This window comes from Myxocyprinus asiaticus, chromosome 23 (genome assembly GCF_019703515.2).
Source record: "Myxocyprinus asiaticus isolate MX2 ecotype Aquarium Trade chromosome 23, UBuf_Myxa_2, whole genome shotgun sequence".
Classification (NCBI taxonomy): Eukaryota; Metazoa; Chordata; class Actinopteri; order Cypriniformes; family Catostomidae; genus Myxocyprinus; species Myxocyprinus asiaticus.
In genome coordinates, this window is record NC_059366.1 from 46244249 (window position 1) to 46257500 (window position 13252).

Here is a 13252-nt window from a genome sequence, read left to right on the forward strand (position 1 = left end):
TGTGTACTTAAAGGGATAGTTCACTCAAAAATGAAAGTTCTGTCATCATTTACTCACCCCCATGTTGCTCCAAACCTGTATGACTTTCTTTCTTCTGCAGAACTCAAAAGTAGATATTTTAAGGAATGTTTTTGTCCATACAGTTAAAGTAAACATTGGACCCCATTGACCAAAAACACAGAGACATTTTTCAGAATATCTTCTTTTGTGTTCCGCAGAAGAAATAAAGTCATACAGGTTTGGAGCGGCATGGGGGTGAGTAAACGATGACACACCTTTCATTTTTGAGTGAACTATCCCTTTAAAAGTAATTAAATTAATTGAAAGTCAGAAACTGTAATTTGACTACTAGAATTTTAAATGTAATGTGTAACACCACTTTTCAACCACAAAAAGTAAATACTTTGTAAACAAATTACACCTAACACTGTTTCTAGTAGTGCATGCTAGTTAGCTTTGTTTCCAAAAATACCTGAATACATAACTAAAATGTAATTACCTAACATGGTAGAAGTGCTCGCATCATATTGATATGTTTAACAAAACATGACAAATGTGTTCTTTTACCTTCCAAAATGAAAACTTGTATCATACTCTATTCTATTCTATTCTCTTCTTTTTTTTTTTTTTACTTCACTATTGCTGTACAACACCACATGACTTTAGCAATCCCTAATTAATGTTTGATTTGTGCATACAGAATACAAATCGGTCACAGCTGCCCAGAAAAGTGTCAGTACACTTTAAACTAGATAGAATAAAACGTCAGCGCATGTGATATGCATATAGTGTGCTGTTTAAGTCTATATGAATGTTGATGCATCAGCTGAGCGTTTAATGTGGTGTGTGTGTGTGTTCTGCAGGTGTGTGAGATTACGCAACAGGCCTGTAGATCCCTCACATCAGTTGTAGAGCAGAGACTGAACCGAGCTCTGGTCCTGCGCTTCTTCAGAGCGTCACTGGAGAGCAGGTGCAGTTATGGATTTACTGGACAGTGTGATGCTCAATATTTAATAACTTGAGCCGAATAACAGCGCTGATTTCTCTGTGTGAAGGGCGGCAGTTTTACTTCAGCGTGTGTTGAATCCTGACGGTCGCAGCTGCGGGGTGACTGACGCATCTGTAGAGATGTTTGCATCAGTGTGCAACATGCTCAAACATGCTGCATCTGAACTGCTGCTGCTGGGATACAGGACACATGCTGCGGAGGCCACGCTAACACACGCCAACACACTGAGGTGCAACACGCAAGAACTGAACATGCAGACATATGTATTTGTAACTGCTCACCTTTTTTAACACCTGCAGTGTGACGAATGAAGTTTTAAAAGCACAAATATTTCAAGTAAAAATACATGCATGTATTCTGAAGAAAACATGAGTGTTTTTTTGTCTGTGCAAAGTTCACCGCCACAATGATACAATGTTGCAAGTGGTTGTCAGGGCGTTGCTATGCAGTTGCAATTGTTTCAAAACAGTTTTAGATGAAGTATAGCTTGTCACACTGCAGGACACTTCTTGACATGTCGTCTGTCCATTGTCAGTCTGTTTGAAACTGATATCTGGTTTGTCTGTGTCTTGTTCCTAAAGAATCTTGGCTGTTCGTACTGCGAGTGAAGAGGAGAAACAGCGGCACCTTCTGGATGCGCTCTATCTCCTGCAGAAGGCTGTTTCTATACAGGAGGATGTTGTGACGGATGTTATGAATGTTCTGCCACCTCATGAGGTATCACAGATGTTTGTTCTCAAGAAGTATCATAAATGAAGTGCTGCAAAATTAAGAAACAAATCATACTAGTTGATTATTTAATTTCATATGGTGACCACAATTATTAATTTGAATAGAATTAACTTATACTGTGTGGGACCGCATGTCATGTTCTTTATGTACTGTACACTTCCAAAACAAAACAGCTATACAGTACATCCGTAAATCATAACAGTGCCCTAAAAAGTCAACTTCACATTGGTCCTGCTACCAGCAACAAAACTACAATGTTATTCGAGTTTTTCTAGATTATTCAAGGAAAGTGAAGCGGTATATGGGTGTGTCTTCAACTTCAGGCACTTTCTGTTTTGGTTTTCTTTTATTAAAACAAACAGATGAAAACTGAATTGGAAACTTTTTACTTTCATGTCTAGATTTGACTGTTTTATTGTTTTAGACTTGTCCCAGACCCAGACTTTCAGTTATAAAACTATGAAAATACATTATAAAACTACAAATTATTACGTTTAAAACTATGATATCTATGATAAAAATAATTACTGTCCCACAGTTGTGCCGTCATTTCCGCCACACTAAATAATTTAGCCTTTAATATAGTTTTCTCAAACGTTAGTGTACTTGTTAACCCAAAGACGTAGATTTAAGTATCAACGTTTAGAAAATCGGAAATGTCCCGGCCAACATTTGGGGAATTTTTCCACACAGAAAATACTTTCACTCTATACTATGTTTTTATTTTCATTTGAACAACTGTGAAAGGTTCTTAGTATAATTATTAATGTATAAATTATTGTCCTATCTCTTCTGAAGCAGTGCATAAATGGTGTTGTCACGTGGCACCTGTTACTTTTTTCAGCGCTGTTCAAGATGCACCAATCACAGTCGTTTGTCACATATAAAAACATTTTCTGGATTTCCATACACAATTTAAACAAAAGTTTAAATAATAGAGTTTCTCATATACCTTTCACTATAAGAAAAGATCACAAACAAATACGCCTTCAAAAATAAAGGACTACATTTAGACTGATCAGAACATGCAATAGAACAGAACAGAACCTGTCCAGAAAAAGTGTGTGAAAATGTTTCATTTTTTTGTCTCTTATAATCACATTTCAACTTTTTAAAAATCTAAACATTCTATCAATTAATATTATTTCTTGAAATTGTACGTATAATAATGATATGAGCTATCAGTGTTTGAAATAATGCGTACAATTTACAAGTTATAACATTAAGTTTACATTAATTTGCATAACATGCACTATAATGGTACTGTCACTTTAAGAGTTTAACGCATCACAGACTCACACAGGTGTTGCAGTTCATTTTATTTATTTATTTTTTGATTTTCTCCCCTTTTCTCCCCAATTTGGAATGCCCAATTCCCAATGCGCTCTAAGTCCTCGTGGTGGTGTAGTGACTCGCCTCAATCCGGGTGGCGGAGGACGAATCTCAGTTGCCTCCGCGTCTGAGACCGTCAATCCGCGCATCTTATAACGTGGCTTGTTGAGCACTATACCGCGGAGACGTAGCATGTGTGGAGGCTTCACGCTATTCTCCGCGGCATCCACGCACAACTCACCACGCGCCCCACCGAGAGCGAGAACCACATTATAGTGACCACGAGGAGGTTACCCCATGTGACTCTACCCTCCCTAGCAACTGGGCCAATTTGGTTGCTTAGGAGACCTGACTGGAGTCACTCAGCATGCCCTGGATTCAAACTCGCGACTCCAGGTGTGATAGTCAGCGTCAATACTCGCTGAGCTACCCAGGCCCCCGCGGTTCATTTTTAACGAGAGAAGTCTCGTTTTTTTAGCACAACTGTGCTATTTATGATCAAAATTAATATTTATTTTTTACTTTTTTATATGACTGTTTAGAACAGAAAGGATATTAAAAGACATTATTCAGTGAAAGTGGATTGTGGGATCTCGTCTTTGATGGACACACATTACACGGAAGAAATGGTCTGTTTTAATCTCAAGCACTTTTCATTAAAAAAAGGCGATTTTCCAGGTATTTCAGTACTTACATTTCTAAAAGCTAAATTTAGGCACTTTAAGCACTTTAATGACCTTGTGTGAACCCTGTAAACAGTGTAGAATAAAAGCAAATTAGAGGTAAAATCAAGAGATTATGATGTTTAACGGGTCATTTTATTTATGATCACATGGACGGAAAACAATGTTTCAAATTTTGAAATAACGAGTTTTGCCTCGATATGGTTCATCATTTTTTGGTTCGCGATATGTTGAAATTCAATATATCATCCCATCCCTACTTGTGATGTAATTTTGCACATTTAAATAGTTAATTTACCATTTGTTTACATTTCAGTTAACTTCATGCTGGAGAATACATTTTACAGAATGTCACTTTATGTCACTTGGATATCATTTTTTCGAGGGAAATATTCTTAAAAAAGATAACATTTGATTTTGACCCATTAATCTTAGGTTTATCGCATCGCATATCGCTGTCACATTATCCAACTTTATCACATATCTCATTTTTCCTTCTAACTGTGCAGCTCATGTGGTCAGTTCTTTATTTGTTTGTTCTTTAGAAATTCTTTAAAAAGGCAAATTTTTGATATGGTGGGGTAGAGAAATAAGAAATGAGTCTTGTTATATAGTTTAATAATGTTACTTTGCCTATACAGTACTAACAGAATGACTTTCTCGCATTTTCTTAATACCAACATTTTGAATATTACCCTTGCAATGTGTCCCCACCAACTTTCAAACCAAACCTATGCGTGAAGAGCATGCTTGAGATGAAATGAGACAAAATATCGTTTGTGAGCAGAATAGTTTGATCAGTTAAGCTGTAGTTTTGCCAAATTATGCAAAAACTTATTTAGTTGTGTGTGTTTAGGATGCATAAAATGTTAGCTGTAGCCTCAGCAAGACAAAAGAATTGGCCATTTTGTTTGAAAAGCGTTAAAAATGTCATTTCCTGCACAGAATTCAATTAAACACAATATAGAAATTGAGATGTGCTGGAAATGAATTTTCATAACTTGAATGACATAAATCTCCTGTGATGCATGAACACACACTGATGGACATATTAAATAAACTAATGAGAGTGTGAAAGTGCCTGAAGTTGAAGAAACACCCATATACTCCACGTTTACATGATTTTGTGTGATTGATTAACGACTTAATTGTCGGTCTGTTCATTGCATATGCTGTCATATGGCTTTAGAAGACATAGCTGATATAATACTTTTATGGACCTTCATGGCCCCTGGTCAGCTCAGAAACTCTTTAAAATATCAAATTTTGTGTTCCACAAAAGAAAGAAAGTCACAAAGGGGGTTGTAATGACATGATGCTGAATAAAGGATGAGAGAATTTAAATTTTTAGCTCAACTATTAAATGGCAAGAGTGCAAACAGCACCAGCATCTAATTACTTTAGTAATTCAGATTTCCACATTTAGTTAAAGTGCTCGTTTCCCTTTTAATACAAATACAAGCACCCAGAGAGGTTTGTAATAAGATAATCCGTTTGGAAAAATGAAAATCCATAATGGATTAGAGTGCCGTTTAGAAGAGCCGGTGTGCTGTTTGGTACGGTGAAGCCCGATAGTAGGCCACGAAAGCTACCACACAACCAAATCACATTTCACAACCTGCTAATCTCGTTAGTTCCCCTTGAAAGAAACATCATGTGTTGTGTCCTTTAGAGTAGTGAACATTGCTCTGCAGAAATGCATCTGGTGAAAAACGTAAATGACAAATAAATGTGAATACTGGTGTGGAGGTGATTCATGCTGTCTCCAGTAACAGCTACAACAACTACACATTTCTGCCAATTAATATGCAAAGGCTCTTTAGTGTTACTAGGGACTGTAGTGTGAAATCATCCAACACATGTCTATCAAAGCTTGAAGTACAATATCAAATGGACAAACAACACGATGAGAAACTGTTAGGCTGAGAGTCACTCCACATCTGAGGGTTTAATCTCATTTTGTTCCCATACAGTTCAGTTATTTACAGGAGTTACAGCCTCGTTCTATAACCCAATTCATGCACGAAAATTTGTGGTATGGCAGAGGCCTCTTCTTTGGTTCCCTCCCAGCAGGTGGCGCCCTAGGTGCCTAGAAATGGCCCTGTCCAGCAGAGAAAGCTTCACCAATCAGAGAACAGCGGCCAGCGAATCCAGCAAAAAATGCCTCCGAGCGATGGCCCACTCCCATGACATACTGTGAATGACGTAACTGAGTCAACTACAGTGGTGTGAAAAAGTGTTTGCCCCCTTCCTGATTTCTTATTTTTTTGCATGTTTGTCACACTTAAATGTTTCAAACAAGTTTAAATATTAGTCAAAGATAACACAAGTAAACACAAAATGCAGTTTTTAAATGAAGGTTATTATTATTAAGGGAAAACAAAATCCAAACCTACATGGCCCTGTGTGAAAAAGTGATTGCCCCCTAAACCTAATAACTGGTTGGGCCACCCTTAGCAGCAACAACTGCAATCAAGCGTTTGCGATAACTTGCAATGAGTCTTTTACAGCGCTGTGGAGGAATTTTGGCCCACTCATCTTTGAAGAATTGTTGTAATTCAGCCACATTGGAGGGTTTTCGAGCATGAACTGCCTTTTTAAGGTCATGCCACAGCATCTCAATAGGATTCAGGTCAGGACTTTGACTAGGCCACTCCAAAGTCTTCATCTTGTTTTTCTTCAGCCATTCAGAGGTGGACTTGCTGGTGTGTTTTGGATCATTGTCCTGCTGCAGAACCCAAGTTCGCTTCAGCTTGAGGTCACGAACAGATGGCTGGACATTCTCCTTCAGGATTTTTTGGTAGACAGCAGAATTCATGGTTCCATTTATCACAGCAAGTCTTCCAGGTCCTGAAGCAGCAAAACAGCCCCAGACCATCACACTACCACCACCATATTTTACTGTTGGTATGATGTTCTTTTTCTGAAATGCGGTGTTACTTTTACGCCAGATGTAATGGGACACACACCTTCCAAAAAGTTCAACTTTTGTCTCGTCAGTCCACAGAGTATTTTCCCAAAAGTCTTGGGGATCATCAAGATGTTTTCTGGCAAAAATGAGACGAGCCTTAATGTTCTTTTTGCTCAGCAGTGGTTTTCGTCTTGGAACTCTGCCATGCAGGCCATTTTTGCCCAGTCTCTTTCTTATGGTGGAGTCATGAACACTGACCTTAACTGAGGCAAGTGAGGCCTGCAGTTCTTTGATATTGTTGTGGGGTCTTTGTGACCTCTTGGAGCGTCGCTGTGCTCTTGGGGTAATTTTGGTTGGCCGGCCACTCTGGAAGGTTCACCACTGTTCCATGTTTTCGCCATTTGTGGATAATGGCTCTCACTGTGGTTCTCTGGAGTCCCAAAGCTTTAGAAATGGCTTTATAACCTTTTCCAGACTGATAGATCTCAATTACTTTCTTTCTCATTTGTTCCTGAATTTCTTTGGATCTCAGCATGATGTCTAGCTTTTGAAGATCTTTTGGTCTACTTCACTTTGTCAGGCAGGTCCTATTTAAGTGATTTCTTGATTGAGAACAGGTGTGGCAGTAATCAGGCCTGGGTGTGGCTAGAGAAATTGAACTCAGGTGTGATAAATCACAGTTAAGTTATGTTTTAACAGGTGGGGCAATCACTTTTTCACACAGGGCCATGTAGGTTTGGATTTTGTTTTCCCTTAATAATAACAACCTTCATTTAAAAACTGCATTTTGTGTTTACTTGTGTTATCTTTGACTAATATTTAAACTTGTTTGATGATCTGAAACATTTAAGTGTGACAAACATGCAAAAAAATAAGAAATCAGGAAGGGGGCAAACACTTTTTCACACCACTGTACATCCTTGCACCTTTGTCTTTTTGTCTGATTTTCAAATAAATGTTTGCCTAAACAATGTTTGTGATGTTGTGATTCACCTCGGAGCTGGTTGGTTTGGCTCATGGTGCACAACTCTTTTAAGAAGGATTTTAAGAAAAGTCTAAGGAAGAAATGAATGGGGGAAATACAACTGAACGTGACAACAAACTCAACTACATACCAACTGCATAAATAAAAGCAGCAAACAGCAAAAAAATTAAAAGAGAGTAACACTGCAATTTGCATAATTTATTCATGCCACAGTGCATGCTGGGAATACATGAGCATAGTTCTCTTGACTCATATTTTTTTTTTTTTTTTTCAGCTGTTTCGTTTTTCTAAGTTCAATAACTTATCACAACTTTTTTTAGGTTATCCCAACAAGATCAATCCAGGGCAGTTATTCTAATTCTACATTTTAAGTTATGTAATACAGTTATATATAAAGTTATACATGGTATAAACTGCATAGCAACCCCCTAGCGACATCCTAGCATCATGGCAGTGAGTTTCGCACAGGCAAACGCCACTCACATTCTCTTAAAAAACATATAAAAAAATCTAGTTGAAGTTTATGTGATCTTCTTTTAGATCATTTAACCTACAGCAGATTTGGGCTGTGCATCAGTACACATTTCCCAATTCCATTTGACTCTGACACACAAGCTCTCGATTCAATACAGATTCATTTGGGTGTATTTCAGTTATAATGTCCACTAATGAAAGAAATGGTATGATTCTTACTACTAATTTTGAAACCACAACACAAATAAACTAGCCAAACTGAGGAAACATTGTTTCAAGTTACTGTATCAAGTAAGCAGTCAGTAATGAAATAAGAAGAAACAAATTACAAGCAATAGAACAAATACAAACAAATGAACAAAGATAGAAATACCCCTGACATACAGTAAAAGATCGATCTTGTGATTTTAAGAATCAATATCGGCATTGTTCAAATGAAGATGGTGATTAAAGGAATGTTCCAGGTTCAGTACAAGTTAAGCTTAATCAACAGCATTTATGGCGTAATGTTGTTTAACACAAAATTTCAGTCGTCCTTCTTTAAAAAAAAAAAAAGAAGCAAAAATTGAGGTTACATTAGACAACGCACAGACTGGTCGATTAGTCGTTTTGAAATGGTAGTTTTGCGGGGGCCTGGGTAGCTCAGTGGTAAAATACGCTGGCTACCACCCCTGGAGATCGCTAGTTCGAATCCCAGGGCATGCCGAGTGACTCCAGCCAGGTCTCCTAAGCAACCAAATTGGCCCGGTTGCTAGGGAGGGTAGAGTCACATGGGGTAACCTCCTCGTGGTCGCTATAATGTGGTTCGTTCTCGGTGGGGCGCGTGGTGAGTTGAGCGTGGTTGCCGCGGTGGATGGCGTGAAGCCTCCACACGCGCTATGTCTCCATGGCAACGCGCTCAGCAAGCCATGTGATAAGATGCACGGATTGACTGTCTCAGACACGGAGGCAACTGGGATTCGTCCTCCGCCACCCGGACTGAGGCGAATCATTATGCGACCACAAGGACTTAGAGCGCATTGGGAATTGGGCATTCCAAATTGGGGGAAAAAATCCAAAAAAACAAACAAAAAAAAAATGGTAGTTTTGCACATCCCTACTTTTTACTTGCAAATTCTGTATTATAGGGTGAAACATTTCAGAAACAACTGTTCTTCAATACACATTTCTTTCTGAGAAAAAGGAATTAACTAAATATATCAAAACTTACAGAATTGCAGTACAATCGCAATACATATTGAATCGGCATGTAAATATCGTTGTAATACCGAATTGAGAGGTCTTTGGCAATTCCCAGCCCTATTTTTAATGTTTACGGATTGGCCACATTTACTTGCTTTGTAAATGCCTCACTGTAACACAGAGTTTTGCTTTTGTTATGTAGAAATTGAGGGACAAATCGAAATTATTTTGTTGTGGTAATCAACATTATGCCACAAATGTTGTTAATCGAGCTTAACTTGTATTGAACCAGGAATATTCCTTTAATGAGAAAATATTTTTTATTTGTTTTTACCCAGTCCAAAATCAGATGGTGCTACCAGTTCAAAAGACAAAAAGCCATACACACGTGAGTGGAATAAAGACTCTGCTGATATTGTAGATACTGTATATCAAATAAAATGTGGTTTATATATTGAAAGTGAAGAGAAAGATGTAGAAATGTGTCTTTGGACAGCTATAGTGGGCGACCCCTAAATACATTGAAGAGATGAAATTGTAGATTTGCAAATTATTAAAAGAACAAAAGTGTTTTTTCAGTCGTGCATGAGCAGGTCATTTTGACTGTCATTCCTGTAAGACCTTACTGTTTCCTCATTTCCTGTTCTCACAACTCTCCATTTCCTCCCTCACTGGCTGTGATGAATAATTTATGACTTGTAGACGGTGCTCTAACACACATTTACAGCACCAAGGTCTCTGGCGAAACTCTCTGGAGGTGTGTGTGTGTGTGTGTGTGTGCTATAATGGACTACTTGCATGCGGCCTCATGGCATCCTTAAAGTTTGAAATACTACTGGAAACAAGCGGGCAGTATCATGTGTTTACAATGTGCCGTAGTTGGCAAGTTCATCTCTCGTGTGTGTGTTGTTTTTAACCAGTCCAGTTGGCATGGCCTCCCTGTGGTGCGTGTGTGTGTGCGTCTGAGACTGGCCCTAGCTGATCTGGCTCTGCTGATGTTGGAGATCCAGTGTGCAGAGGAGCAAAGAAGAACCATCGCTCGAGAGAGGAAGTCTTCAGTGGAGAGAGCTGTGGAGGAGTTCATGAGGAGCACCACTGATCTGAGTGATCAAGAGAGGGTGAGTGAGAGAGATGATCACACACACACACTGATGATGAGGATGAGGATTCACTGTGGCTTCGGCTGCTGCATCTATGAGTACAGATAAAACACAGAAAAAAAAATCACTAACAAAACAAACACCTGTTCACCTATAATGCACTTCATGTGGCAACATTTAAATTAACATATTGGACTCATGAAATAACAAAGCCATGTGAAACAGGTGAGGCTAAACAGGCGAGGCAATGGTCTCATAGTATATAAGGATCCTCCAAAAACAGCCTAGTCCTTCAAGAGCAAGGATCATTCGAAACTTGTCAATTTGCCAACAGATGCTTCAGCAAATAATCCAGCACTTTGAGAACAATGTTCCCCAAAGACAAATCGGAAGGATTTTGGGCATTTCACCCTCTACAGTGCACAATATAGTTAAACGATTCAAGGAATCTGGTCAAATCTCGGTGCGTAAAGGGCAAGACGAAAACTATTTCTGAATGCACATGATCTCTTATCCCTGAGATATCTCTGTCTTAACAAAACATCATTCATCTGTAATGGATATCATGAACATGGGCTTGCGATTACTTTAGTAAACCTTTGTTAGTCAACACTACTCACTGCTGCATCCACAGATGCAAGTTAAGACTGTACTATGTAAAGGAGAAGCCATACATCAACACTGTCCAGAAGCGCTGCCGACTTCTCTGGGCTCGGTCTCATCTTAGATGGAAAGTAGATCAGTGGAACCATGTTTTTTGGTTTGATGAGTCCACATTTCAAATAGTTTTTGAAAAACACATCCGTCGTGTTCTCCGGGCCAAAGAGGAAAAGGACCATCCAAGCTGTTATCAGCATCAGGTCCAAAAGCCAGTGTCTGTATGGGTCAGGGGTGTGTCAGTGCCCATGGCATGGGTAACTCACACATCTGTGAGGGCACCATTAATAAAGACAGATATGTACACATTTTGGAGCAACATATACTGCCATCCAGCGCTGTCTTTTCCAGGGACGTCCATGCATTTTCCAGCAGGACAACTTCAAACCACATACTGGCCGGATCTGAAGTGCATGTCTGTGTGAGCAGAGAGTGCAGGTGCTAGATTGGCCTGCCTGCAGTCCTGACCATCTCCAGTTGAGAATATGTGGCGCATTATGAAGCACCATAAGGCAACGAAGAGCCCGTACAATTGTGCAGCTGAAGACCTGAATAATGGATGAATGAGGGAAAATTCCACTTTCTAAACTTAACAAACTTGTGTCTCCAGTGCCCAAATGCTTAATAAGTGTTATTAGAAGAAATGGTGATGTTACACAGTGGTAAACACTCGACTGTCTCAACTTTTATGGAGTGTGTTGCAATCATCTGATTTGAAATTACTGTACATTAAAAAAAAAATTAAATAATGAAATTCAAAAGGTAAAACATCATATAATGTTTAGTTGTAGTGCTTTCAATATAGCAAAGGGTGAATACAATTTACAAATCACTCCTTTTTGTTTTTATTAGTATTTTTCATGCTGTCCCGACTTTTTCAGAATTGGGGTTGTATTATATAAAGATAATTTTTAAGGAATATTCTGGATTCAGTACAAGTTAAGCTCAATCGACAGCATTTGTGGCATAAAGTTGATTACCAAAAAAATTCATTTTGACTCATCCCTCCTTTTCTTTAAAAAAAAAAAAAAAAAGCAAACATTGAGGTTACAGTGAGACACTTACAATGGAAGTGAATGTGGCCAATACGTAAACGTTAAAATACTCACCATTTCAAAAGTATAGCCACAAGACATAAACAGTGTGTGTCTAAACATGATTTTAGTGTGAGAAAATCAGGGATTTAGCAGCGTTACAGTGTTTACCAGATTACAGGGTTTATGGCGTTAAATTGCAATGACAACGAAGTGCTAAAATTGTCTCTAACTTTACACAGAAATGATTAGTAAGTGATTTTATTACATGGCTCTCTGGAATACTCTATTCTGATTGCTCAATGGCGCCATCTAGCGGTCTATATTTTATCTGTAACAACCGCACATCCACGTATCAGACCGCTCATCCAAGTATTATGATCCATTAAGCTAATAAAATAAATTCAACTCAAATCAATGTTTCATGGCCATTTATTTGTTTATTTGGTTAGTAGCCATGTAATATGCAGGATAATGTACTGTCAGCCGGTTGTAATCGCAAAATAATGTGTATTGAAACTGGAATATTCCTTTAAAGGGATAGTTCACCACAAAATGAAAATTCAGTCATTTTTTTACTCACCCCTGTACTTTTGACCAGTAGAGAGTGTGTGTGTGTGTGTGTGTGTGTGTGTGTGTATATATATATATATATGACTTTTTAATCATCTTTTTTTTTATATAGTTTTTTTTAATAGTTTTTTAAACACTTAGTCATAAAAACCAATTTTGAAAAATCTATTTTGCTTAAAGCAAATGAAGCCTGTTTTCTTGACAGTGTTTAAAAACAGCAACATTTGGCCCAAGTGTTAAAGATCTCTGTCTGCAGTATGTTTACATTGAAAACACAGTGCAGATGGACTCAAAAACGTGCTTATTGTGAACAGCCCTTAATAGTATCATATTACAGCAATAAGAATCTATTGAGAATCACCTTTAAGAATAATGAACTCTCAAACAACAACAACAACAACTCAAAAGGACAATACGAAGACAACGATGAGTAATGAGAATTGGAGGCTAAAATGTGCCCAATTGTCCTGAATATTATGTCAGGACTTCTTAATGCAAAATATTACTTCTAATTTTGTTTTTGTGATTTTGGGGTGAAATGATGATGATTCTCACAGACTGTATATTCTCAATATCTGTA

The 13252-nt window shown here is 38.2% G+C and overlaps 1 protein-coding gene across 1 annotated transcript in view; it reads left to right on the forward strand.

Moving 5' to 3' along the window:
- The window catches only part of LOC127413812 (cilia- and flagella-associated protein 46), a 118438-nt gene that overhangs the window by 75212 nt on the left and 29974 nt on the right, over positions 1–13252 (forward strand). The window contains exons 38-41 of the mRNA XM_051651226.1: positions 864–970; positions 1056–1238; positions 1591–1726; positions 10229–10426. Coding sequence (XP_051507186.1) covers positions 864–970; positions 1056–1238; positions 1591–1726; positions 10229–10426 — 624 coding nt within the window. The remainder of the gene's footprint in view (positions 1–863; positions 971–1055; positions 1239–1590; positions 1727–10228; positions 10427–13252) is intronic.